Here is a 27,025-nt window from a genome sequence, read left to right as displayed (position 1 = left end):
AAATTTTACGGTAAGTTGAACATAAATATGTGATATAACAGATGAAACAGACAAGTAATGTTTTTAAAATGCTGAAAAAATGTTGACTGATCACACTCATTGCATGGAAATTCATGCGACCAAGTCATGATACTGGTAAATAACATTTTAAAGTGATTTGCAATCCAATAGTCCATGTTGTTTTCTGAAGTAAGCATGGATACTCCATAAATATATGTAAGTAAGATGTTGCATAGTTGTTGCGTTTTTGAAAGAAATTACTTTTTATCTAAATGGTAAAAAACATTCACTGTATGCAGACTTGCCAATTTTGATATTTGATCTGAACTCTTATTAGCAACTGACACTGTATTCCATTTTGTGTCTTAAGTATGCGATTTATGTCCTTTAAGGGTGTAAATGAAATAACAAGAGGGTCATGATGACCCTGTATCGCTCATCTGTAAAACTTGGCCTTGGAATCATCAAGATAAACATTCTGACCAAGTTTCATGAAGATAGGGTCATAAATGTGACCTCTACAGCTTTTACAAGCTTCTACAAGCTTTTCCTTTATTTGAGTGGTGACCTAGTTTTTTACCACACATGACCAGTTTGGGACTTTGCAAAGGAATCATCAAGACAAACATTCTTACCAAGTTTCATGAAGATAGGGTCAAAGATATGGCCTCTAGAGTGTTAAAAAGCATTTCCTTTGATTAAATTGGGTGACCTAGTTTTTGACCCCACAAGACCCAGTTTCAAACTTGGCCTAGTAACCATCAAGATGAACATTCTGACCAAGTTTCATGAAGATAGGGTCATTAATATGGCCTTTAGAGTGTTAACAAGCTTTCCCTTTAACTTGACAGGGTTACCTAGTTTTTGACCCCATATGACCTAGTTTTAAACCTGGCATAGGAATCATCAAGATAAACATTCTGACCAAGTTTCATGAAGATAGAGTCATAAATGTGGCCTCTAGGGTGTTAACAAGCTTTTCCTTCGATTTTCCTGGTGACCTAGTTTTTGACCCCACATAACCCAGTTTCGAACTTGGCCTTGAGATCATCTGTGCAAGTTTGTATCAAATCAAAGCATAAATAAAACCTTTATTACGGCTGAAAAGCCAAAATAGAAATAGGCAGAAACTCTAGAACCCATGATAGAATCTAGCCGGTTTTCGAAAGGAACTGAGATCTTATTGTGACTTAAGTTGTGTGTAAGTGTGGTTATAATTGAATGTAAATTGTCTATCGTGTTTACAAGGTAAAAATGAATGAATTTTGGGGTCTTTCAGGGGTCAATCATGGGCCATAACTCTGGAACCTATGATTGGATCTGCCGTATTCATCATGTAATCCAAGATCTATTGTTGTTCACAAGCCCAAAATAGCAAATTTTGGCCCTTTAAGGGGTCTTTACTCTGGAACCCATAATGGGATCTGGCCAGTTTTCGAAAGGAACCGAGATATTATGCCAATACAAGTTATTTGCAAGTTTCATTAAAATTGATTGCAAAATGTGGTCTCTATCGTGTTCACAAGAAATTGTGGACAGACCACCTTGTCACTACGTGACAGGTGAGCTAAAAATACATACCGAAGTGTCTCTATCAATCATGTATGTATATAATGTTATTTAATGTCAAACCCTTTGTGCTATGCATGTACTAATCCATTAGAGGGTGGGGGTGGGGGGTGGGGGGGGTTCTGTGACTCGCTATCATACCTGATAATATAATGTGACTGAATGCTTCAGAATCATTTACATGCAAGTATTCCGTGTTAGTTTTACAGACATATACTCTCATAAAATACCGGTACAAAATTAGAAACCGGAAGTATACACAGGGTCCCTAGTATGTCATGCAAGAAATTACCTTCTGTCGATTCCCTATGGAAGTAACACGAATAAATGTTTTCGGATGACTTCAAAAATTCAATGAGGTGAGACAGGAGGGGACTATAGGTTTACTCCTGTCCGGCCGTGTGTCTGTCTGTCTGTCTGCCAAAAATTATTTGGTCACTTTGCACTGGACATTTGACGTACTGACCTCAAATCATTAATTATAGGTCATTTACCAGTCATAAGTGACCTCTGTAACAAATGTGATCTTAAACCAAAGCATTCTCTAGTTGCTTGGCAAAAAAGGTTCTACTGTTCTGCGTCAATGTGACATTGACCTTTGACTTACTGACCTTAAAATCAATAGGGGTCATCTGCTGGTCATGATCAACCTCCCTATTAAGTGTCGTGACCCTAAGCCCAAGCGTTCTCAAGTTATCGTCCTGAAACTGTTTAACTGTTCCGGGTAACCTTGAAATTGACCTATGACCTACTGACCTCAAAATCGATAGAGGTCATCTGCTTGTCATGATTAACCTCCCTATTAAGTTTCATGATCCTAGGCCAAAGCGTTCTCAAGTTATCGCCCGTAAATGGTTTAACTGTTCTGGATCACTGTGACCTTGACCTTTGACCTACTGACCTCAAAATAGGGGTCATCTGCTGGTCATGACCAACCTCCCTTTCAACTTTCATCATCCTAGGCCCAAGCGTTCTTGACTTATCATCCGGAAACTGTTTGATAGTTCCAGGTCATTGTGACCTTGACCTTTGACCTACTGAACTCAAAATCTTTAAAGGTCACCTGCTGTTCATGAACAACCTCCCTATCAACTTTCATGAGCCTAGACCCAAGCATTCTTGAGTTATCATCCGGAAACCGTTCAACTGTTCCGGGTCATTGTGATCTTTACCTTTGACCTACTGACCTTAAAATCAATAGGAGTCATCTGCTAATCATGACCAACCTTCCTATAAACTTTCATGATCCTAGGCCAAAGCATTCTTGACTTATCATCCAGAAACTATTTAGAACATACCGGTCAGTGACCTTGACATTTGACCTACTGACCTCAAAATCAAAAGCAGTCATCTGCTGGTCATGACCAACCTCCCTATCAACTTCCATGACCCTAGGCCCAAGCGTTGTTGAGGTATCATCCGGAATTCGTTTAACTGTTCCTAGTCACTGTGACCTTGACCTTTAGCCTACTGACCTTAAAATCAATATGGGTCATCTGCTGGTCATGACCAACCTCCCTATCCTAGGCCAAAGCGTTCTTATTTATCATCCCGAAACCAACTGGTCTACATACCAATCGACAGACCGACATCTGCAAACAATATACCCCTCCTTCTTCGAAGGAGGGAATAACCTGTTCTTTCAGGAGGAGAAGATGTTTCAGTAAAAATGTTGATGACAAGAAAGTTAGAAGCAGGCTAGGCATCAGAATACTGGACAGCTAGGCACTTGCAATAACTTCCCAGATGTACATCCTTGGTTTGACACTGTGGAACACCATTTCACAGCCATTCTTCAGTTTTGATGCTTTCTTTGTCAGTAATCTTTGGCTGAACATGCGACAAAAGTTCGGAACATATCCGGTTGACTCCTGCATGTCAGATAGTGTCCGGCCACAAATCAGGTTCATCGGACATCACCAACATGAACTGTACAAGAACAGGCTAGTGAATGCACAAGTTTCCAACAAAACGTATGTTGAAACACAAGAAATATTTGTTTTCCGTCGGATGTCCATTAACGCTATCCAGTAAAGTGTAACTGATACTTGAAGGTTTTTTCTAAAAGATTTTTTACCCTTAGTGCCACTTTTGAACAAAATGAAGAGAAGACCTTATGATAATGCTATTCATGAGAAGTCATTTAAAGATTTTTTTCTCTATTTTTAGCTCTATATGCCCCTTAAATAAATCAAGAACCATTTGAACCACTTTGGACAGAACCTTGCCACGATGCTACATGCCAAGTTTGGGGTAATTCTGACTTGTAACTTCAGAGAAGGAGATGTTTTACAGATTGTGGACAATGAACCAGCCACACTTACAATCATACATTGGGTTTGAGTTTATCTTTCAATTTACTTCATTTCTTCAAATCCTACCTTTTTTCCAAATGAGTGATTTGAGATTAACTCCATCATCACCATAATAAATATTTTCTCCCCTGACACTCAGTGATCTTACATGTCTCATAGTGAGGCTGTCCCCAGCAATGTTGTGAAGCGTCTCTGATGCATAGATACAGTGCAGCTTGTTGTCTCTGACTTCAAACACTTTGATCTCACCATCTACTGCACAAGATGTATAAATTCTACCATCTGATACCTGAAATTACCAAACATGCAATAAGACTAGATGCTTTCTTGTCACAGTACATGGTTTCATGAATCTAGGTGAAATATTTTTTAAGATATACCTTCATCGTACGAGTATAAGACGCACCTTTTTTACCGAAATTCTAGTCAAGAAGGACCGGTGCGACCTATACATGGGTATAGAACAAGACCACATTTTATCCCAGACTCAAAATACAAGAGGGCCATGATGGCCCTATATCGCTCACCTGGTTAAATGGTTGCTATGAAGATTTGCATTTAAGCTTGACCCTGGGGTCATGATTTGAACAAACTTGGTAGAGATCCACTAGGCAATGCTACACACCAAATATCTAAGCTCTAGGCCTTCGAGTTTATTTCTAGACATTTTTTGGAAGATTTTCCTATGTACAATCAAGTAACCCCTGGGGCGGTGCCAATTTGAGGCCGGGGGTCATGATTTGAACAAATTTTGTAGAGGTCCTCTAGGCAATGCTTCACGTCAAATATCTAAGCTCTAGGCCTTCCGGTTTATTTTCAGAAATTTTTTGAAGATTTTCCGATGTACAATTAAGTTACCGCTGGGGCGGGGTCAATTTTACCCAGGGGGTCATGATTTGAACAAAGTTTTAGGTCTACTAGGCAATGTTATACAGGTATATCAAATATCTAAGATCTAGGCCTTCTGGTTTATTTTTAGCAAATTTATGAAGATTTCCCTATGTACAATCAAGTAACCCCTGGGGCTGGGTCAATTTGACCCTGGGGGGTCAAGATTTGAACAAATTTTGTAGAGGTCCACTAGGCAATGCTACATTCAAATATCTAAGCTCTAGGCCTTCTGGTTTATTTTTAGAAAATTTTGAAGATTTTCTATGTACAATCAAGTAACCCCATGGGGCGGGGTCAATTTGACCCCGGGGGTCATGATTTGAACAAATTTTGTAGAAGTCTATTAGGCAATGCTACATGTCAAATATCTAAGATCTAGGCCTTCTGGTTTATTTTTAGAAATTTTTTGAAGATTTTCCTATGTAAAATCAAGTGACCCCTGGGGCGGGGTCAATTTTGACCCCGGGGGTCATGATTTGAACAAATTTTGTAGAAGTCTGACTGGTGTCTACATGTATGAATAATAGGCAGTAATGGAGGAAGAAACTGACTGGTTGGTTCTTTCCCCCTTAGCAAGTATAATTATGTTAATAATAGACAGTGAAAGTGGAAGAAACTGACTTGTTGGTTCTTTCCCCCTAGTATGTATGTACTTGCATGTGTGAGTAATAGGCGATGAAGGGGGAAGAAACTGACTGGTTGGTTCTTTCCCCCCTAGTGTGTATGTATGTACATGTGTGAATAATAGGCGGTAAAGGGGGAAGAAAATGACAGGTTGGTTCTCTCCACCTTAGTATGTATGTATCTACATGTGTGATTAATGTACAGTAAAGGGGGTTCTTTCCCCCTAGTGTCTATGTATCTACATGTGTGAATAACAGGCGGTGAAGGGGGAAGAAACTGACTGGTTGGTTTTTCCCCCCTAGTATGTACAAGTGTATGTGTCTACATGTGTGAAATAATAGGCAGTGAAGGGAGAAGAAACTGACTGGTTGGTTCTTTCCGCCTAGTATGTACAAGTGTATGTGTCTACATGTGTGAATAATAGGCGGTGAAGGGAGAAGAAACTGACTGGTTGGTTCTTCCCCCTAGTGTGTTCTTCTTTCTCCCTTGTTGATGCACAAAAACTAGTGGGGAAAAAACAGACTGCAAACTTAATCATACCTAAAATAGAACATTTTGCATCAACAGAATGTCTGATGACCTCTTTTGTACATGGGGTTAATTATATATACAGTAAAACACCGCTCGCTCGAGGCCGCAAGGGGATGAGCAAAATGCTCGAGTTTTATGCCTCAGTCAGCAAACTAACATCATATTTACAAACCTTCTCCCTTCACCATGTATTATTCAGACTTTCAGATATACACAAACCTGGGGGGAAAGAACCAACTAGTCAATTTCTTCCCCCTTCACCGTGTGTTATTAAGACATGCAGATATACACATACCAGGGGGGGAAAACCAACTACATGTAGTCAGTTTCTTCCCCCTGCACTGTATTATTCAGACATGCAGATATACACATACCAGGGGGGAAAGAACCAACTAGTCAATTTCTTCCCCCTTCACTGTGTATTACTCAGACATGCAGATATACAAATACCAGGGGGAAGAAAAAACCAACTAGTCAGTTTCTTCCCCCATCACTGTGTATTACTCAGACATGCAGATACATAAAATCGGGAAAGAACCAACTAGTCAGTTTCTTCCCCCTTCACCGTGTATTATTCGGACATGCAGATACATATATACAAGGGGAGGGGGGAAAGAACCAACTAGTCAATCCCCCTTCACCGTGTATTATTCAGACATGCAGATATACAAATACCAGGGGGGAAAGAACCAACTAGTCAATTTCTTCCCCCTTCACCGTGTGTTATTAAGACATGCAGATATACACATACCAGGGGGGAAAGAACCATCTGGTCAATTTCTTCCCCCTCCACCGTGTGTTATTAAGACATGCAGATAATCACATACCAGGGGGGAAAGAACCAACTAGTCAATTTCTTCCCCCTTCACCGTGTGTTATTAAGACATGCAGATATACACATACCAGGGGGGGTAAGGGCCAACTAGTCAATTTCTTCCCCCTTCACAATGTGTTATTAAGACATGCAGATATACACATACCAGGGGGGAAAAACCAACTAGTCAGTTTCTTCCCCCTTCACTGTGTATTACTCAGACATGCAGATACATAAAAGGGGGGAAAGAACCAACTAGTCAGTTTCTTCACCCTTCACCGTATATTATTCAGACATACAGATATACATACATACAAGGGGGGAAAAAACCAACTAGTCAGTTTCTTCCCCCTTCACCGTGCATTATTCAGACATTCAGATACATACATACAAGGGGAGAAAAACAAACTAGTCAATTACTTCCCCCTTCACCGTGTATTATTCAGACATGCAGATATACAAATACCAGTGGGGAAAAAACCAACTAGTCATTTTCTTCCCCCTTCACCATGTATTACTCAGACATGCATATACATACAAGGGCAGAAAAAAACAACTAGTCAATTACTTCCCCCTTCACTGTGTTTTATTCAGACATGCAGATATACACATACCAGGGGGGAAAGAACCAACTAGTCAGTTTCTTCCCCCTTCACTGTGTATTATTCAGACATGCAGATATACACATACCAGGGAGGAAAGAATTTACTAGTCAATTTCTTCCCCCTTCACCGTGTATTATTCAGACATGCAGATATACACAAACCACGGAGGAAAGAACCAACTAGTCAATTTCTTCCCCCTTCACCGTGTATTATTCAGACATGCAGATATACACATACCACGGGGGAAAGAACCAACTAGTCAGTTTCTTCCCACTTCACTGTGTATTATTCAGACATGCAGATATACACATACATGGGGGGAAAGAACCAACTAGTCAGTTTCTTCCACCTTCACCGTGTGTTATTAAGACATGCAGATATACACATACCACGGGGGAAAGAACCAACTAGTCAGTTTCTTCCCCCTTCACTGTGTCTTATTCAGACATGCAGATATACACATACCACGGGGGAAAGAACCAACTAGTCAATTTCTTCCCCCTTCACCGTGTGTTATTAAGACATGCAGATATACACATACCACGGGGGAAAGAACCAACTAGTCAATTTCTTCCCCCTTCACTGTGTATTATTCAGACATGCAGATATACACATACCAGGGGGGAAAGAACCAACTAGTCAGTTTCTTCCCCCTTCACTGTGTATTACTCAGACATGCAGATACATAAAAGGGGGCAAAGAACCAACTAGTCAGTTTCTTCCCCCTTCACCGTGTATTATTCAAACATGCAGATATACAAATACCAGGGGCGAAAGAACCAACTGGTCAATTTTTTCCCCTTTCACCGTGTATTATTCAGACTTGCAGATATACACATACATGGGGGGAAAGAACCAACTAGTCAGTTTCTTCCCCCTTCACCGTGTATTATTCAGACATGCAGATATACACATACATGGGGGGAAAGAACCAACTAGTCAGTTTCTTATCCCTTCACTGTATATTAAACCAACCAGGGGGGAGAAAATACCAACCGGTTGGTTTTTTCTCCCTTGTTAATGCACAACAAGAGTGCCAGAATGTCACAATATACGCCCATCACAGCAAATTTCTTTACTCTAGCACCTGTATTTGCAGATGGAATTTTAATTTTGTGGTTGTTTAGTAATCACTGTAATTCTTTTGTTTTTCTAAGTCCACAAAAAAACTCCTTACCAGGTAGAGATACCTTAAAATACACCTAAAATTGGAAAGTAACATCTATGTTGTACCACAGAAAAGTGGTCTTGGTTTTTCCCTACGGTCAATTATAAAAAAGTTACAATATAAGTTATTTATAGTAACAACTAAGGGAAGTTAATCTTTAAAAAAAACAAATGAATGAATAGTTATGGCCGATGTTAAAGTTTAGGACCTTTGACCTACGGACCTGGGTCTTGCGCACGAGACGTCGTCTTACACATTCATGCGTAGTTATTTTAAAATCCATGCATGAATGACAAAGATATGGACCGGACATGCCCATCATTGCACTATCATGAAATATGACCTTTAACGTCGAAGTGTGACCTTGACCTTTGAGCTACGGACCTGGGTCTTGCGCGCGACACGTCGTCTTACTGTGGTACACATTCATGCCAAGTTATTTGAAAATACATCCATGGATGACAAAGATATGGACCGGACACGAAAATTGCGGACAGACTGACAGACCGGCGAAAATTGCGGACAGACTGACAGACGGTTCAAAAACTGTATGCCTCCCTTCGTCCACACAAAAATCCTTACCAGGTAGAGATTGGTCAAAATACACCTCAAAATTGGATGTAACATGCATGTTGTACTACAGAAAAGTGGACTCGATTTTTCCCTACGACTAGTAATGAAAAAGTTACAATATAAGCTATTTATAGTAACAACAAAGGGAAGTAATTCTAAAGAAGGGAACTGCGCATGACACTTCGTCTCATGATGGTGTATAATTGTGCCAAGTTACATCAAAATCCCTCCATGCATGAAGAAGAAATGCTTCGGACAAAGTCATTCTTGTATCTGACCTTTGGCCTCTATGTGTGACCTTGACCTTAGACCTAGGGACCTGTTTCTTGTGCAGGAAACTTCGTCTTGTGGTGGTAAACATTTGTGCCAAGTTATATCAAAATCCCTCTAAGCATGAAGAAGAAATGCTCCGGACAAAGTTTTCATTCTTGTATCCTTTGACCTCTAAGTGTGACCTTGACCTTAGACTTAGGGACCTGGTTCTTGCGCAAGACACTCCGCCTTGTGGTGGTGAACATTTGTGCCAAGTTATATCAAAATCCCTCCATGCATGAAGAAGAAATGCTCCGGACAAAGTTTTCATTCTTGTATCCTTTGACCTCTAAGTGTGACCTTGACCTTAGACCTAGGGACCTGGTTCTTGTGCACAACACTCCGTCTCATGATGGTGAACAATTGTGCCAACTTTCATGAAAATCCCTCCATGCATGAAGAAGATATGCTCCGGAAAAAGTCATTCTTGAATTTGACCTCTAAGTGTGACCTTGACCTTAGAGCTAGGGACCTGGTTCTTTTGCATGACACTCCGTCTCTTGATGGTGAACAACTGTGCCAAGTTTCATCAAAATCCCACCATGCATGTAGAAGATATACTCCGGACAAAGTCTGTGGATGGCGCCCACCCGCCCGCCCATGATCAGCCCGCCAGGGGCGTTCGCATAACATGTCCCGTTTTTCAAACAGGCGTATAAAAACTAGGGGGGAGGGGGAGGGGGGGTGGAAACAAACCAAGGGGGAGAAAAAATCAAATGGTTGTTGTTTTTTTTCCCTTGTTTATGCACAAAAACTTAGTTATTAGAGGGGGAAAAAAGCAACCAGGGGGGAGAAAAAAACTGCTTGTTGTTTTTTTTCTCCCTTGTTTATGCACAAAAACTAGGGGGGAAAAAACCAACCAGGTTGTGGGGTGGGGGGGGGAACAACCAGTTGATTTTTTCCCCGGGGAAGAAATCAACCGGTTGTTTTTTTCCCCGGGGAAAAAACTGACTGTGGAAAAATCTGACCGTTACACCGGTTTGATTCGATTTCATACAAATGATTAACCAGTTTCAAAATTTTGAAATCGTCCCAGCCCTACAATATTCCTACATCCTTTCATGACTCCAAGGTAAAGTATTTTTAAGATATATGCAATGCAAACTTTTAAGCACTTTATGAGTATTTTTCACTAAGTCAAGGACCATAACTCTCTCTGGTCTCCTACATATAATGTGATAATAAAACATTTTTTACTGATGGCGGTGCTCCGCCGGTGCAGTGTATGCCCCCACTTCTGTCACTGTACAGTCATTTGTTACTTGCTGACAGTGAAATTCATATTACCTTGGGTCAGATGTGGCCAAGGTGGGAGTCAGTGAGTCAGGAGTAGGGGTGGGGTGTTATTACTGTAAACTACTAAATTTGAATCAAAGTACCTGTTATTAATAATAATGGGGGTGGGGGGTGTTTGAGGGTCACAGGAGACAGTGCGCTCGACTATTTCAATGCTGGGTAGTGAAACTGGGCACATTCTGCGGAAGCTAAAGCTGTCACTAGAGTGTTTGATGACTCCAATGTGGATGAAGATATTGGACAATAGCTTATAAGTCTGTGTCAAAAGTATCAAGTAATAAGAGAGATAAAGCTAAAGTGTATTAAGACATTAAATAAGTATAATTCTTAGCAAAACGGGGGCATAATTCATGAAATAATGGTGCAAGATTGATGCACCTTGTGTCATATGATGTGGGTGATGAAGTGGAACAACTACTAAGTTTGAATCAAATCCATTTACTAATAACTGAGATAGAGTGAAAGTGCACCAAAACTTTAACCTGAAAGTCTAAGTAAAAAGGGGAGCTAATCCATGAAATACTGGCGACAGAGTTATGGTCCTTGTGTCATAATTATGATGTAAGTGATGATGTTGAACAACTATTTTTAAGTTTGAATCAAATCCTCTCTGTAATAAGATATATAGTGAAAATGCATCAAAATTAACCTTAAATGCTAAGTAAAAGAGGGGGGTTGGGGGTTGGGGGGGGGGGGGAGGGCATAATTCATTAAAAATTGGTGCCAGAATTATGGACCTTGTGTCATATGATGTGGGTGATAAGTTGGGACAACTATTTCAAGTTTGAATCAAATACATTTACTAATAACTGAGATAGAATGAAAGTGCACCAAAACTTTAAACTGAAATTCTAAGTAAAAAGGGGGAATAATGCATAAAATATTAGTGCAAGAGTTATGGCTTTGGTGTCATACGAGGTGAGTGATGATGTGGAACAACTAATTTAAATTCAAATCAAATCCTCTCTGTAATAACAGAGATATAGTAAAAATGCATCAAAATTAACTTTAAATTCTAAGTATAAGGGGGCATAATTCATGAAATATTGCTGCAAGAGTTATGGACATTGTGTCATATGATGTGGGTGATGATGTGGAACAACCATTTTAAGTTTGAATCAAATCCATTTAGTAATAACTGAGAGAGAGTGAAAGATAATCAAAACTTTAACCTGAAATTCCAAGTAAAAGGGGGAGGGGGATAATTCATGAAATATTGGTGTGAGAGTTATGGCTTTGGTGTCATATGATGTGAGTGATGATGTTGAACAACTATTTTAAATTTTAATCAAATCCTCTCTGTAATAACAGAGATATAGTAAAAATGCATCAAAATTAACCTTAAATTCTAAGTATAAGGGGGCATAATTCGTGAAATATTGCTGCAAGAGTTACAGACACTGTGTCATATGATGTGGGTGATGATGTGGAACAACTATTTTAAGTTTGAATCAATTCCATATAGTATTCTAACACAACCAGCAAATAACCTATATACACATAGAAGAACATCACGTCACCTCAACACAACAAAGTCGTATCTCTATATAAATTTATAATAAGATACGACTTTGTTGCATTGAGGTGACGTAAATTAAATTTATTCAGTCAACGGTTATTTTGCGATAACCCATGCACATGCAGTGATGTCATCCGATCCAGGTGCGTAGCAGGGTCATAAAAAGTAGTTACCATTTTTTTCTAACACTGTTGATACTAGTTTGTCGTGTTAGACTCCCAAGTGTGATTTATTTTAGGACCTCTCAAGGCAATAACTAACAACAGCATACAAGCAATAGCACTTTATTCCAGGTCAACACTTCTATACAAACAAGTTACGCCAAAGATATCGAACAAAACTGTATATCAAATTATCAATAGTATAAATAAGTGGAAGAAAAGGCTGCATGATATCAGGCCCACTGACTGATGAGCAAGCAAGCGCATGTTTTCATCAATAAATTGACTAAAATAGCAACTGCAGACTGCGGACTTGTGAAACTAGGAATTACGCTACGTAGTAATGGGCAAAACCTAGTTCACACTGTAAACGGACCTATCCATTAACCGACATAGAGGTAACACACTGAAAACTGACCTAGCTGTTAACAGACTTTAAACTGACATAGCAGTTCACACACTTTAACGGACTTAGCGGTTAACACACTTTAACCGACCTAGCTGTTAACACATTAAAATTTAACCGACCTAGCGGTTAACACACTTTAACCAACCTAGCGGTTTTCACAATTTAACTGACCTAGCGGTTAACACACTAAAGTGTTAACAGAGCTAGCGGTTAGCATCACTTTAACAATAGACAAGCAACCAATGGTTCGATATACTGTCAACCGACCTAGCAGAATACATCACTATAACAACAACATACAACCATCAAAAGATTGTACCATTAAATCTGACTTATCCTACAAGAACATGCGCCCGCCTGCTTGCCCTGTCATAGAATTTTCCACCACAATAAATTTGAAAAATTGATTCCCCCAAAATTCTAATGACTTCTACTACAAGCCTAATTTAAGTTGTCTGAGAAACCTGCAGTCCTTGACGACTTATCTTCATGACTTACTAATATACAATTTATTTCATACGACGATGACTATTACATCTTTTATCATGCATTATCAGATTATCAGGTTCTTGCCGTTAGGGCAAAGTCAGTTAAGCTGCCCATTTACTTGAACCTGTACTAACTGTATACATACTCATTATACATTTTTTTTCACAATGATACTTATGGATGTACTGACTGACATAATGACAAGATATGAATTGTCTACCGCACAAATTAGGCCTTGAATGATATTTCTTGCCCTCCATTTCTGTTGTAATTTTGTGTTACTGGTTCTTTTTCATGCAACAGTTAAAATTAAAGAAAAGCAATGATTCAATAATTTCTGTTAATTAAAGTTCTTTAGTCAAATCCATTTTATATATTTACCATTGATGGTGAAACAGTTTGTATTTAAATAGTAAAACCATAATGCAGGCTTCAAGATCTGACCTGTCACTACTATATATGCTATATTACAATCGTTGCCCTATTTTATTTATTTATTTTTCTAACGCAACTGAAGCATGGAAGATCTGTTGTTTTTTGTTGTTGACTCATAGCGTACAAGGAGCTGCATTCAATAAACGTTTGATGCCCCCGGTGGCATCCTTGTCGATACAAAGCAACCTAAGTCCAAAACGAGGTCAAGTTCAAGGTCAAACTGAGGTCAGGTGATGTCTGAAGATGAGGAATGGTCACAGGTTACATCTGCATTAGTATCAAGTCATTCTAGTAAGGGGTATTGACGCTAGACGAAACGGTCCCATTTGGTTAACCTCGTATGGACGGCCGGACGAATGGACGGATGGACAGGACAATCACTATATGCTTCCCGTATCAGTAGATGCCGGGGGCATAAAAAGACAAACTGAAAATATCAAAAACATTTACAGAATTTGTCATGAAAATTCACATGATTGCCACATTAGCATTTCGAGCCTTACTCTTGTTTAGTTGCTAACAAATATTATTATTTGTACACTAGAATGTTTGTCAATGCCGACCATAATATGTATATTAAATGCTAAAATTGGTTTCCCGAACTACTGGTCTAATCTGTTTTGGGACTATTTACCCCTGTCAAGAATATGATTTTAATCATAGTTCAAATATTAAAACTGGTACACTGACTGAGATTTTATATGTTTGCAACATTAGATTAATAAATTTTCTGGTTTTCCTCCCTTAACCCTTTACCACACAGAACAGAAGCCAAAGTAACCTCCTTTACATAACACTGATAAGTGATAATCAATAACCCTTTCCCACATCGATACATTTATCACCGTATCTATCGATTACCAAACAGAAACGTATTGACCCGTGTCTATCGATTACCTGATAAAAACGTATATTATCGAGTATCAGCCATTTGAACAAAAACGTCTATCCCCGTATCTCATAATCAATCGCTTTATTTTCATTCTTTTCCTAAAGAAAAGAATTCCGGATGTTTACTAATGCAAAATATGGGATTTCATCATCAATATTTGCGAAAAAGATCATGTGGTTACTATTTAAATTTATTGAGTACTTTGCAAAAAAAGACACCGGGGTTTTTTCCTACATGTGCACGACGCTACGTCAAGGAAAATTACTGTGAAAACTACTTGCAACTGGCCGGTTCGCAGGACTTTCCTCGTTCTAAGAATAACAACCATTTAACATCTAAGTATTTTTAAATGTGTTAGGTCATGAAGGTCACACGTGATATATGCGGATTTCCCTAAACAACAATTTGTGTATACGATGGCTTGGAATTTATGGCCTTACATAACGGGAAGTGTTAATCAAAACAGAAGGACCCCAACTTCCAAATATTTTATGACACCCCAAGAGTTAATTGCAGCGGAAAATCACCCGTGATGTGCCGACGTTTGATCAGCAAAATATTACGTAACATTATCTAAAAATATTTCTAAGATAAAAATATTTTTAGATAATATTACGTAAATTTTGATGATCAATCGCCAGTAAACCACGGGTAACTTCTGCTGCAATTAACTCTTGGGGTGTCATAAAATATTTGGAAGTCGCGGTCCTTCTGTTTTGATTAACACTTCCTGTTATGTAAGGCCATAAATTCCAAGCCATCGTAAACACAAATTGTTGTTTATGGGAACTCTGCATATATCACGTGTGACCTTCATGACCTTACACATTTAAAAATACTTAGGTGTTAAATGGTTGTTATTTTTAGAAGTTTTCGTAGTAATTTTCCATGACGTAGCGTCGTGCACATGTAGGAAAAAACCCCGGTGTCTTTGGTTGCAAAGTACTCGATAAATTTAAATAGTAACCACATGATCTTTTACGTAAATAATGATGACGAAATCCCATACTTTGCATTAGTAAACATCCGGAATTCGTTTCTTCAGGAAAAGAATGAAAATAAAGCAATTGATTATGAGATACGGGGATAGACGTTTTTGTTCAAATGGCCGAAACTCGATAATATACGTTTTTATCAGGTAATCGATAGACACGGATCAATACGTATCTGTTTGGTAATCGATCGATACGGGGACAAACGGATCGGTGTGGTAAAGGGTTAAAGCTTACCTTTTTTCAAAAATTATATATCATTATTTAAGCTGCAAGCAGGAGACCACAGGAACCAGTTCTTTGCGCAATCATCCCCATTAAATGTGAATCAGATTTAAAAAGTGTGCACATGAAAGGCACTTAAAACTGATTTTGCAAGTTAAAATACCCTTCTTCCAAGATATAACTTGATGTTGGTACCATGTTAAATACAGTTGTTTAGCAGTTGAGCATTTTTGCACTGTAATAAAATTGAACCAACTTATTCCCATAATGGGTTTATTACCTTAATTAATGCAACTGTTATAAAGCTAAGCATAGTCTGCCAATTTTACATACCTTCCTGAACGAAAACTTTTCAAACTTTAAAAAAATATTTCAGCTGAAATATACACAACCATAACTAATGTTATCCCACTTTTCCATCCAATCAAGTGCAACCCATGTGCTGTCACGAAGAGTTTATTTCCTTAGTAAGCAAATTCGTTAATACTCTATTATTCTGTTTATATGAATTGCAGTTATATTAAGCTAATTTGTAACATGACAAACAATAGGAAAGCCTTTACAAACTTCACTGTGTAAAACATTTTAGCTTCTTCACTTGGACGTTTTAACATGGCGGTGTGCCTTTTTAAATTTGAGTGAATGCTATGATGCCTCATTTCAGACAAGTACTTCATTCTACGGGTTTTTTTTTGTTTTTTTTTTTATATCATCTCTAATCTTTTCAAAAGCTTTTAATTGAACACTCCTTCAAAATGCTTGCTTCTCCATGTTTATGTCACGGAACAAATAACGATCAAAGTGTCATCAAATTCTATATTCCTTAAGATATAGCGATCTATCGATGAAATCTGCTACATTAAAATCTTGTTCTCCACTACATGATTTAAATTGAAATCTGAAATTTTTATTTCATGTCAAACGGCAGCATGTAAGTACATGCGATCAGCTGTTTAGACGGAATAGAGGCTATGACTACCTTTTTGCTTGATGTGGCTCATGTGAAATTATATTTGTATAAGCCGCTAAATTCTCTATCAAGGCCTAGGATATGCAGGATGTCTAATAAATTAAAATGCAAGACAGTAAATTAGAAACTTCAATGTTGACATTTACATCAGATTGTTGTACCTTCTGACCCTAGGCAGAGTACTGTGATAGATGACATTTATATCAACAATCACAATCGTTTGTTTCTTTAATTTATATCCATACTAACATTCTTTCAGCCTCTGGAAAGAGTATACCACTAACAATTACTTAAATGACTTTGCCTGGCAATTACACTGTTATGTCAGTGTATTAAACCATGTTTAAATACTTATATCTTGGCTTGTGTGCGAGTTATCTTTCCTGTGGTTATTGCAATATAAACAACAACAACTGTTTAGCAAAAACAACTTTTAATCGATACAACATTTACTTTAGATAGATAATAGCACCACATAACATACTTATCTAATGATATAACCCATACCTACCCCACCTAAGAACAATAATCTACATTTTTCCAACAGGCATTTACCAACGAGGCATCGCATTTATCTGCAGACTAGCAAGTTTTCGGATAGACATATTCGGACAACTCGACTAGAACGACAACTTAGCACATTTTCTCGGGCAAGGACATTTACATTTAAGAGTATACATTTTGTCTAAATTGTTGCATGTAGAATGATTCTACTGAATGACTGTGTCACCAATGTAACAAGAGCTTGTCGAACACGAAATGCCCCCCTTGATGCATTCAGTAATTGCACAAGGAACAGAAATTATATGCTCACTGTAAACAAAAGTTCTACCATTCTGATTTAATCTGACCTTAACCTTTAACCTATTAACCTAACAAGAGATTACAGACTGATCTTGGTGCCATCCACTGAGCCATTTTTGAATGTTCCAAATTTCAAGACTAGCTCAAGGTCAAAATCAAGGTCAAATTTCATTTAGGTACAAAACAATGTGTATGTGGTCCAAATCTGAAAGCTCAAAATCAAGGTCAAATTTTATTTTGGAACAAAAAACTATGCATGTGGTCCAAATTTGAAGTCTGTACCTTCAAAAATGTGAAAGTAGGTCACTAGGTCAATAACAATGTCAAAGTTTTTTTCAGTACACAAACCTATGCATGTGGTCCAAATTTGAAGGCTGTAGGTACAGAAATGTGAAAGTAGGTCAATAGGTCAAGATCAAGGTCAACTCATGTCAAGGTTCATCTTGCCACTCAAAACTATACATGTGGTCCAAATTTGAATGATGTAAGTTATGGACATGAAGATTCTAAGTTTTTCCCTATATTAGTCTATATGAACCATATGACCTCTGGGGCGGGGCCATATTTGACCCGAGAGGGATAACTTGAACAAACTTGGTAGAGAACCACTAAATGATGCTACATTACAAAATACCAAAGCCATAGTCTTTGTGGTTTGGACAAGATTTTCAAAGTTTTTCCCTATATAAGTATATGTAAACCATGTGACCCCCAGGGCGGAGCCATATTTGACCCTAGGGGAATAATTTGAACAATCTTAGTAGAGGACCACTAGATGATGTCATATACAAAATATCAAAGCCCTAGGCCCTGTGGTTTTGGACAAGACGTTTTTCAAAGTTTTTTCCTATGTAAGTCTATATAAACCATGTGACCCTAGGGGTGGGGCCATATTTGACCCCAGGGAAATAATCTGAACAATCTTGGTAGAGGACCACTAGATTTTGCTACATACCAAATATCAAAGCCCTAGGCCCTATGGTTTTGGACAAGATCTGAAACCATTTAACTGTTCCTGGTCAATGTGACCTTGACCTTTGACCTAATGACCTCAAAATCAATAGGGGTCATCTGCTGGTCATGGCCAACCTAACTATCAATTTTCCTGACACTAGGCCCAAGTGATCTTGAGTTATTGCCTGGAAACCATTTTACTGTTCCTGGTCACTGTGACCTTGACCTTTGACATACTGACCTCAAAATCAATAGGGGTCACCTGCTAGTCATGATCAACCTCCCTATCAATTTTCGTGACCCTAGGCCTAGGCGTTCTTGAGTTATCATCCGGAAACCGTTTTACTGTTCAGGGTCACTGTGACCTTGACATTTAACATACTGACCCCAAAATCAATAGGGGTCATCTGCTGGTCATTACCAACCTCCCCATCAACTTTCATGATCTAGGCCCAAGTGTTCTTGAGTTATCATCCGGAAACCGTTTTACTATTCAGGGTCACTGTGACCTTGACCTTTGACATACAGACCTCAAAATCAATAGGGGTCATCTGCTAGTGATGACCAACCTCCCTATCAACTTTCATGATCCTAGGCCAAAGCGTTCTTGAGTTATCATCCGGAAACGGATTGGTCTACATTCCGACCGACCGACCGACCGACCGACCGACATTTGCAAAACAATATACCCCTCCTTTTTCAAAGGGGGGCATAATAAATTGATTACGACCACCGAGAAAATGAGTCCAACGACGTTCATCATCAATTTCCAAAGTTTACAGAACAGTCACACTGAACTTTTACATCAAATGTATGTTTTGTACAACTTCAACTTTGATAATCTGAACGATGTGAATTCTTGGTGCCATATGCCATTTTCATAACCTCAATTGTGATTTTACGAGTACGAACAAACCAAATCTGCGAGGTTGAAATTACCTTTGAAATCCTCGTTCCCGCCTCTAATATCCAGTTTCATGATAATTGAAAGCATTTTGTACAAATGCCAGACCAAGCTGAACATTATACTTGAAGCAAAATTACAATGTTGACAGATAGATTTTGAAACCATTACATTTTCTGTTGGGTGTACACGTGCCGACTATCAATGACCAGTGGTCACACACTAATGATTACTGATACGGAATATGCCGAGTGTATCCAGATATCAAACTTAGATTGGTAACCTTGGATACACACCAAGCTTGATGTGCCAAAATAAATATTATTATTTATTAATAAAATAATACGTCTTATCGTAGAATAACCCGAGTTTTTCGTTCTTACGTGAAACAATATATTCTTACACATAAGAACTCAAAACATGGGTTATTCTACGATAAATCACAATTGGGAACTTATTATTTCTTAAATAACTGAGATAGAGTGAAAGTTAATCAAAACTTTAACCTGAAATTCTAAGTAAAAGGGGGGATAATTCATGAAATATTGGTGTGAAAGTTATGGCCTTTGTGCCATATGATGTGGGTGATGATGAGGAATAACTATTTTAAGTTTGAAAATCCATCAAGTAATTAGAGATAAAGAGAAAGTGCATCAAAACTTTAACCAAGGTGCGGACCCAGGACGCCACTGCCGTGTCGTGTAGGACAGCTCTCCATACTTTGTATAGTCCAGCTAAAAATGTATCAAATAATAGAAATAGTTAAATAAGAACTATGATCAAAGAAATCACACATGAATAATTCTAACATCCAAGAAAATTTCATTATTTTCTACAACCATAAAATAGAAATCTCAATGTCTGCATATTCATTGAAACAAATATTTGTCACTTGTGTCTGACATTAAATCAAGGGCAGTCAGAAGACAAGAGCTGTCCATAAGACAGCCAAGCTCGACTATTCGAAATATTGTCACAGAAGCTGGAAATTATTACCCAAAATGTTAAATATCAAAAGAGTTTTAAGTTCAAAAGGGGACATATCAGAGTTATGGGACTTGATGCTATCAACTAGTTTTATAACCCCGAAGAAACATGTTAAGTTTCAATTCAATATCTGCATTAGTTTTGGGGATAGTAACTTGCATGTAAAACTTTAACCAGAATTTTCTAAGTCCAAAAGGGGGCATAATTTGCTCAAAATACATGTTAAGAGTTATGGAACTTGACCCAGTGAGGTAGGTAATTGATCTAGAAAAAGAATAATAAGTTCCAAATTATATGCCTTTTAGTAATAGCTGTATGTACTTGCACGCAAAACTTTAACCAGAATTTTCTAAGTCCAAAAGGGGGCATAATTTGGCCAAAATACATGCCAGAGTTATGGGACTTGACCCAGTGAGGTAGGTAATTGATCTAGAAAAAGAAAAAATAAGTTTCAAATCTATATGCCTTTTAGTAATAGCTGTATGTACTTGCACGCAAAACTTTAACCAGAATTTTCTAAGTCCAAAAGGGGCATAATTTGGCCAAAATACATGCCAGAGTTATGGGACTTGACCCAGTGAGGTAGGTAATTGATCTAGAAAAAGAAAAAATAAGTTTCAAATCTATATGCCTTTTAGTAATAGCTGTATGTACTTGCACGCAAAACTTTAACCAGAATTTTCTAAGTCCAAAAGGGGGCATAATTTGGCCAAAATGAAGGTCAGAGTTATGGGACTTGGTGCTATCAACTAGTTTTATAACCCCGAAGACACATGTGAAGTTTCAATTCAATATCTGCATTAGTTTTGGAGATAGTAACTTGCATGTAAAACTTTAACCAGAATTTTCTAAGTCCAAAAGGGGGCATAATTTGCTCAAAATACATGTTAGAGTTATGGAACTTGACCCAGTGAGGTTGGTAATTGACCTAGAAAAAGAATAAATAAGTTTCAAAGCTATATGCCTTTAAATGATAGCTGTATGTACTTGCATGCAAAAACTTAACCAAGGTGTGACGCCGACGCCGACGCCAACGCCAGGGTGAGTAGAATAGCTAGACTATTCTTCGAATAGTCGAGCTAAAAATGGTTAAATTTTCCTTCAGGCAGTTAACAGATAATATGTTACAATATTCATTGGTCTATACTGCTACATATGATATTTAGAAGAACAGTCATTAATTCTAGATCACCTGTATAGTCAACAAGATGGCCAAAATAATTGTTTGTTTTATTAGCATATCTTTACACTTTTTCGTCATGGTCAGACTTTCACTAGAGTCATCACCCTATATAGTAGAGACTTACTACACAAGGGAAACAATCTATTTATAGAGTGAAATTGTCGAGTGAACAACGTTTGACAATCATAATCCTGTCCATGTTATACCAGTGCAATAGGAAAGTAAGCTATCTATCACTGTATGGTAACTACACTGGTAGCTGTGTGTTTGGATCTTTTTAAGAAAGAAATAAAACTTCAAACACTTGTTTACTCTAATGATCCGATATGCAGTGAACAGGCTCCAAGAATCTCCTGCTAATTCATTGTGCCGCTATATTGACTTAGAACTTATGGTTAAGTTCATGTATGTAAGCAGGTATCTTATTTAACATCAGAAGATGGAAAAATTCTATAACTGAATCATACGTCTTACCAAAATTGTTGGTTGTTTATGTCATTTATTCATTCAGTTAGCTTTCATTAGTGACATAGCATTTGAATAGCTGATCTTTGTTGGCACTATCAAACTTGATATTTGCCTTTTTTCATCGAGATATATGCATCTCGATGAAAAAACATGACTGTTTATATTATATATGAAATTTGAACACAACAAAGCTTTTAATGTGGCCTTACTATTTAACTAGCTATCTTGCTTCATTAACAATATTATATATTCATGCACTTGCAGCCTATCTTATGTAGAACTAGGCATGTGCATTTGAATTTCCAACGAAGACTGGTGTTGACCACTGCTTTTCGTGGCCATTCTTCTCCCACTGGTGTTTTAGACTTGAAAATTTCACTGCTACACTTAAGAAAAGAAATTTTAAAATGGGAAACATTTTCAATACGAAATACCACGATGTACTCATAAGATCAAAACCTCTTGAAACTGAACGCTACGGCAGTGTATGTATGGATGTGTACATTATTTAAACTATTCTCAAAATATAAAGACATACATTAATGTATTAGTTTTGTAAAGTAGAAGAAACAAACAATCATCTGGGCGTCGCCTTGGAACTGTCATTGACAAAATCACCACAAGGGTATAAACTTGTTAGTACATGCAGGAAGGTGATAAGGTGTACAAGTCGTGTGTTAATTAAACACTATATATTAAACCTGTCGCTTAACGTATTTCCGGCAGATCATGGAGCATGGCTCCCACGAGGATGTTCGTTTAGGCAAGTGCTAACGCATATATCACTTGTGAGGTGTGCGTCAATGTGTACCAAACTGAAGCAGTCTTCAGCATGCATTGATTATTTACTCGGTTTTAACATATTTTTTCATGGTCATCTGCAAGGATATGTGTATACTCATTTCAAAAGTTATTGATTTCAGAATTGTTAACAGTAACAGCCTTCATATTGATCAACATATGAGTGTATGTCTTTAAAGTAAAAATCTCTATTTTATAAGAATATATATCTAAAATAATCTAAAATAAATGCTTGATGACCATGCTTGGTATGCCGGAAGATATATTTGAACATTTACCATTGTAAAATATGAAAACATTACTTAGAAACAAACAGTATTTCAAAATTATCAGTTAAGTGTTAGTCCAAACCGCAAACATCCAAGGAGATAAAGTCATCCAAACCGGTGTACACTTGTTATCCAAACCGTTACATTCAAGTTTTTACTACACAATACGTTTTGTGTCCTTTTGAATCTTAGGAGTTTTGTAAATAGCACAATTTATGCATACTTATACTAGAGATTATCCTAAAGTATATTTACATCCATTTAGTGCAAATATTTCAATTTAACAGGTAATAAAAATGAAATTTTGGAACATCTGACCGAAAACTGGCCAATTTCCATGAGTTAATAAGATATATCTATGCTAAATATGATTCCGACTGCCATATCAGTCCAGCGATTACTTCTTTAGACATTACCGCGATTACTGAACAAAGTTTGGTAACGAAACATAGCAAGGCATAGTAAATATCTTCAAGAACTTACATGAAGTTCCATTGTTTTTTGTTGTTTTTTTATTTGAGCGGCCATATTGGACAGATCCAAACACAAGGCTACAGGTGTAGTTACCATACAGTGTCTATGTTACCTGCTATACGTGATAACACAGTCATGCATCTAACAGTCCTGAAATTGTTTTCTTTATTTTCTCATAATTCTCAGGGCACTAGACAACTTTTGGGGACAGGTACCCATACCCTCAAGAAGGGGAATTTTTCCTCGTTTTAAGACAAAAAGGGGAAGTTTGTTTGTTTGATTTGGGTTTAACGCCGTTTTTCGACAGTATTTCAGTCATATAACGGCGGGCAGTTAAACTAACCAGTGTTCCTGGATTCTGTTCCAGTACAAACCTGTTCTCCGCAAGTAACTGCCAACTTCCCCACATGTATCAGAGGTGGAGGACTAATGATTTCAGACACAATGTCGTTTATCAAATAATCCCGGAGAACATATGCCCCGCCCGAGGATCGAACTCGCGACCCTGCGATCCGTAGACCAACGCTCTACCTACTGAGCTAAGCGGGCGGGGGAAAAAAAGGGGGAAGTTTTTAGCCATATAAATGATATATATGCTACTACTTTTCACACTTATTAATACTGTTTTCAATCATTTCTAACTAATATAACTATATTGCAGCAGTAACCTTCCTTAGAGGCACTATAATGTAACTTGAAAGAGAGTTCAAATCTAGTTGTGGCAAACAACCTATTATCAGGGGAATTTCCTTCTGAGAAAGCGGAAAAAAAACATATTATTTTAGGAAGGTAATGGGGCCCATATTCAGCCCCAAAAATGGCCAAACGAGTGCCCTGGTTCTAGATATTTTTCCCATATTTCGATGCATATAATACAGGTAGCAGAGATCATTCTATTTCCAGCAATAGCTTTCTAAACAAATTTTACCTTGTGAGATTCTGTGGGTTTTAACATTTAAAACTAGATGCCCAGGGGCAACATGTCGAGCCCACCAGCTGTCAAAAGGACTAGGAGTTGCGCATGACACCCTCTCTCATTGAGGCAAACATTTATGCCAAATAAAGAATGACTGCAAAAAGTTACAATATAAGTTATTTATAGTAACAACAAAGGGAAGTAAATCTTTAAAAAAATTCTAAATCCACACAAAAATCCTTACCAGTAGAGATAGGTCAAAATACACTTCAAAATTGGATGTAACATGCATACTGTACTACAGAAAAGTGGTCTTGATTTTTCCCTACGACCAGTAATAAAAAAGTTACAATATAAGCTATTTATAGTAACAACAAAGGGAAGAAATTCTAGGTTCTTGCATGTGACACTCCGTCTCATGATGGTGAACAATTGTGCCAAGTTACATCAAAATCCCTCCATGCATGAAAAAGAAATGCTCCGGACAAAGTCATTCTTGTATCTGACCTTTGACCTCTAAGTGTGACCTTGACCTTAGACCTAGGGTCCTGGTTCTTGAGCAAGACACTCCGTCACATGATTGTGAACATTTGTGCCAAGTTACATCAAAATCCCTCCATGCATGAAGAAGAAATGCTCCGGACAAAGTCATTATTGAATTTAACCTTTGACCTCCAAGTGTGACCTTGACCTTTGAGATAGAAACCTGCGGTTTGCGCATGACACTCCGTCTTGCTGAGGTTAACATTCATGCCAAATATAAACGAGATTGCTCCATGCAGGTCAAAGTTATGGTCCGGACAAACAAATCTGGACAGACGCACGCACGGACGCACACACGCATTGACGCACGCACGCACATACACACACCGAACAGCCATTTGGACAACTATGTCTTCGCTTCCGCAAGCGGGCTCGACAAAAAGCATCTGTTTGTTGACAAATTCACCACAAAAATGTCACACTTTCCCCCAGGGCCGTAAATGATTTGATCTTTACATATTTTTTCTTTTCAAAGTGCTGGTCTTTACAGTAATTGCTACTACCGGTATAATTTTTTGTGCCTAGAGATAAAAAGTGTATGCTTTGCATGAGATACTATGTACATAGCCACCTAAGGCCAGAGTTTTTTAATAACTTGGGTTACGGGAGATTTTCCAAAAATGAGCATTAGGAGGAGGGAATAAAAATAAAAATAAAGTAGGAAAATGTTAGCATCGGAAAAAAAAAAAAAAAAAAATGAAAAAAAAAACACAAAAACTTTATTTTGTAAAAAGTGCCAATGGGTTAATAAAAAAAATTGTTGTTTCAGGCAAATGTAGATTCACAACACAGTCTAGATAAATCAGACAAGTTATTTTTCCAATTTGAAGCATTTTATTCCCACTTTCTTTATTAAAGCCTCCATGTTGTATGTTATAATATTATGTTGTAGAAACTATTAAATATTTGAAATTTTTTGCATGTTGCTTGCCTGCTTTAAACATATATATAGCTTGCTAATAAATAGAGACTAAACACGCCTGGCATTGTATTCTGTTTCTGGTGTTGGTGTGATTATATATAGTGTAGTGTAGTACTGTTGTCACATCCTATGCATATTGTGTTTCTGACCTTTTAACCCTTAGCACGCTAAGTTTCTAAAATGGACAGGTCCATCATTCAATTTGGGCAATACCATCATTTATCATTCGAAGGTGTAATGTAACGACTGTTTAAAAGTCTCCAAATGCATGTAGTCGTCTTGGGGTAGATTATTAATAGATATCGGTTATTTGGCAAATTGCAAAACCATTTTCGGGTTGTTACGGTGGCAGAATAGTCTAAGGCGTTCTTACTCATGTCGCCCTACAGTACAGGTTCGAATCCTTATCTAGACCTTAAAATAATCTTTTTAATAATACTATGTAAAATACCGACAATATAAAATAATCGGAGTAGTAGGAGTTTTACTTCCCCACAATGGACATACCTTTTTTTGTCCTTAAAACCAAAAGAACACAGTTTTTATTGCCATCTCGAAGAGCAGGCCCAAAGGGAATCGAGAATAGAACATTCAGGTAATGCAAGGATTTCTTTAAAACTTATTAAAATTGTTAAATTCAAGCCAAATCAGGCTTCTAAGCCGGATATGGCTGTCCGCAACAGGACGTGGGTTCGATATCTATTGTCATTGCACATTTTTCTCACCTTGTTATATTTTAAAAAGTATGTAATAGTGTGCTCTGAAAACATGTGTCACTTGCTGTCAAAACTATTAATCCAAATAAAACTTGAGTACCAGGTCATACAGTATTTGAAGTCATAGTATAAAACTAAATTTCAAACTATACAGGGGAGAAAGTGCACTTGTCGATCTAACAGCCTGGTAGCTCAGTGGATGCAGGGTTCGAGTACGGCTCCATGAGTCATATGGCTGCAAAATTTTCTCTCAGACGGGTCTATTTTCATGCAATATCTATTTATAGGATATGC

The 27,025-nt window shown here is 37.7% G+C and overlaps 1 protein-coding gene across 3 annotated transcripts in view; it reads right to left on the bottom strand.

Moving 5' to 3' along the window:
- LOC123527419 (uncharacterized) overlaps window positions 1-27,025 on the bottom strand; it is a 176,033-nt gene that overhangs the window by 46,294 nt on the left and 102,714 nt on the right. For all 3 annotated transcript variants that reach the window (XM_045306860.2, XM_053523311.1, XM_045306859.2), the window contains exon 9: window positions 3,951-4,173. In XM_045306860.2, the coding sequence (XP_045162795.2) occupies window positions 3,951-4,173 (223 nt within the window). The remainder of the gene's footprint in view (window positions 1-3,950; window positions 4,174-27,025) is intronic.

The sequence above is a fragment of the Mercenaria mercenaria genome, chromosome 14 (assembly GCF_021730395.1).
Source record: "Mercenaria mercenaria strain notata chromosome 14, MADL_Memer_1, whole genome shotgun sequence".
NCBI classification, from domain to species: domain Eukaryota; kingdom Metazoa; phylum Mollusca; class Bivalvia; order Venerida; family Veneridae; genus Mercenaria; species Mercenaria mercenaria.
The sequence above is the reverse complement of the archived record's forward strand: the minus strand, read 5'-3'. Positions and strand labels throughout refer to the sequence as shown.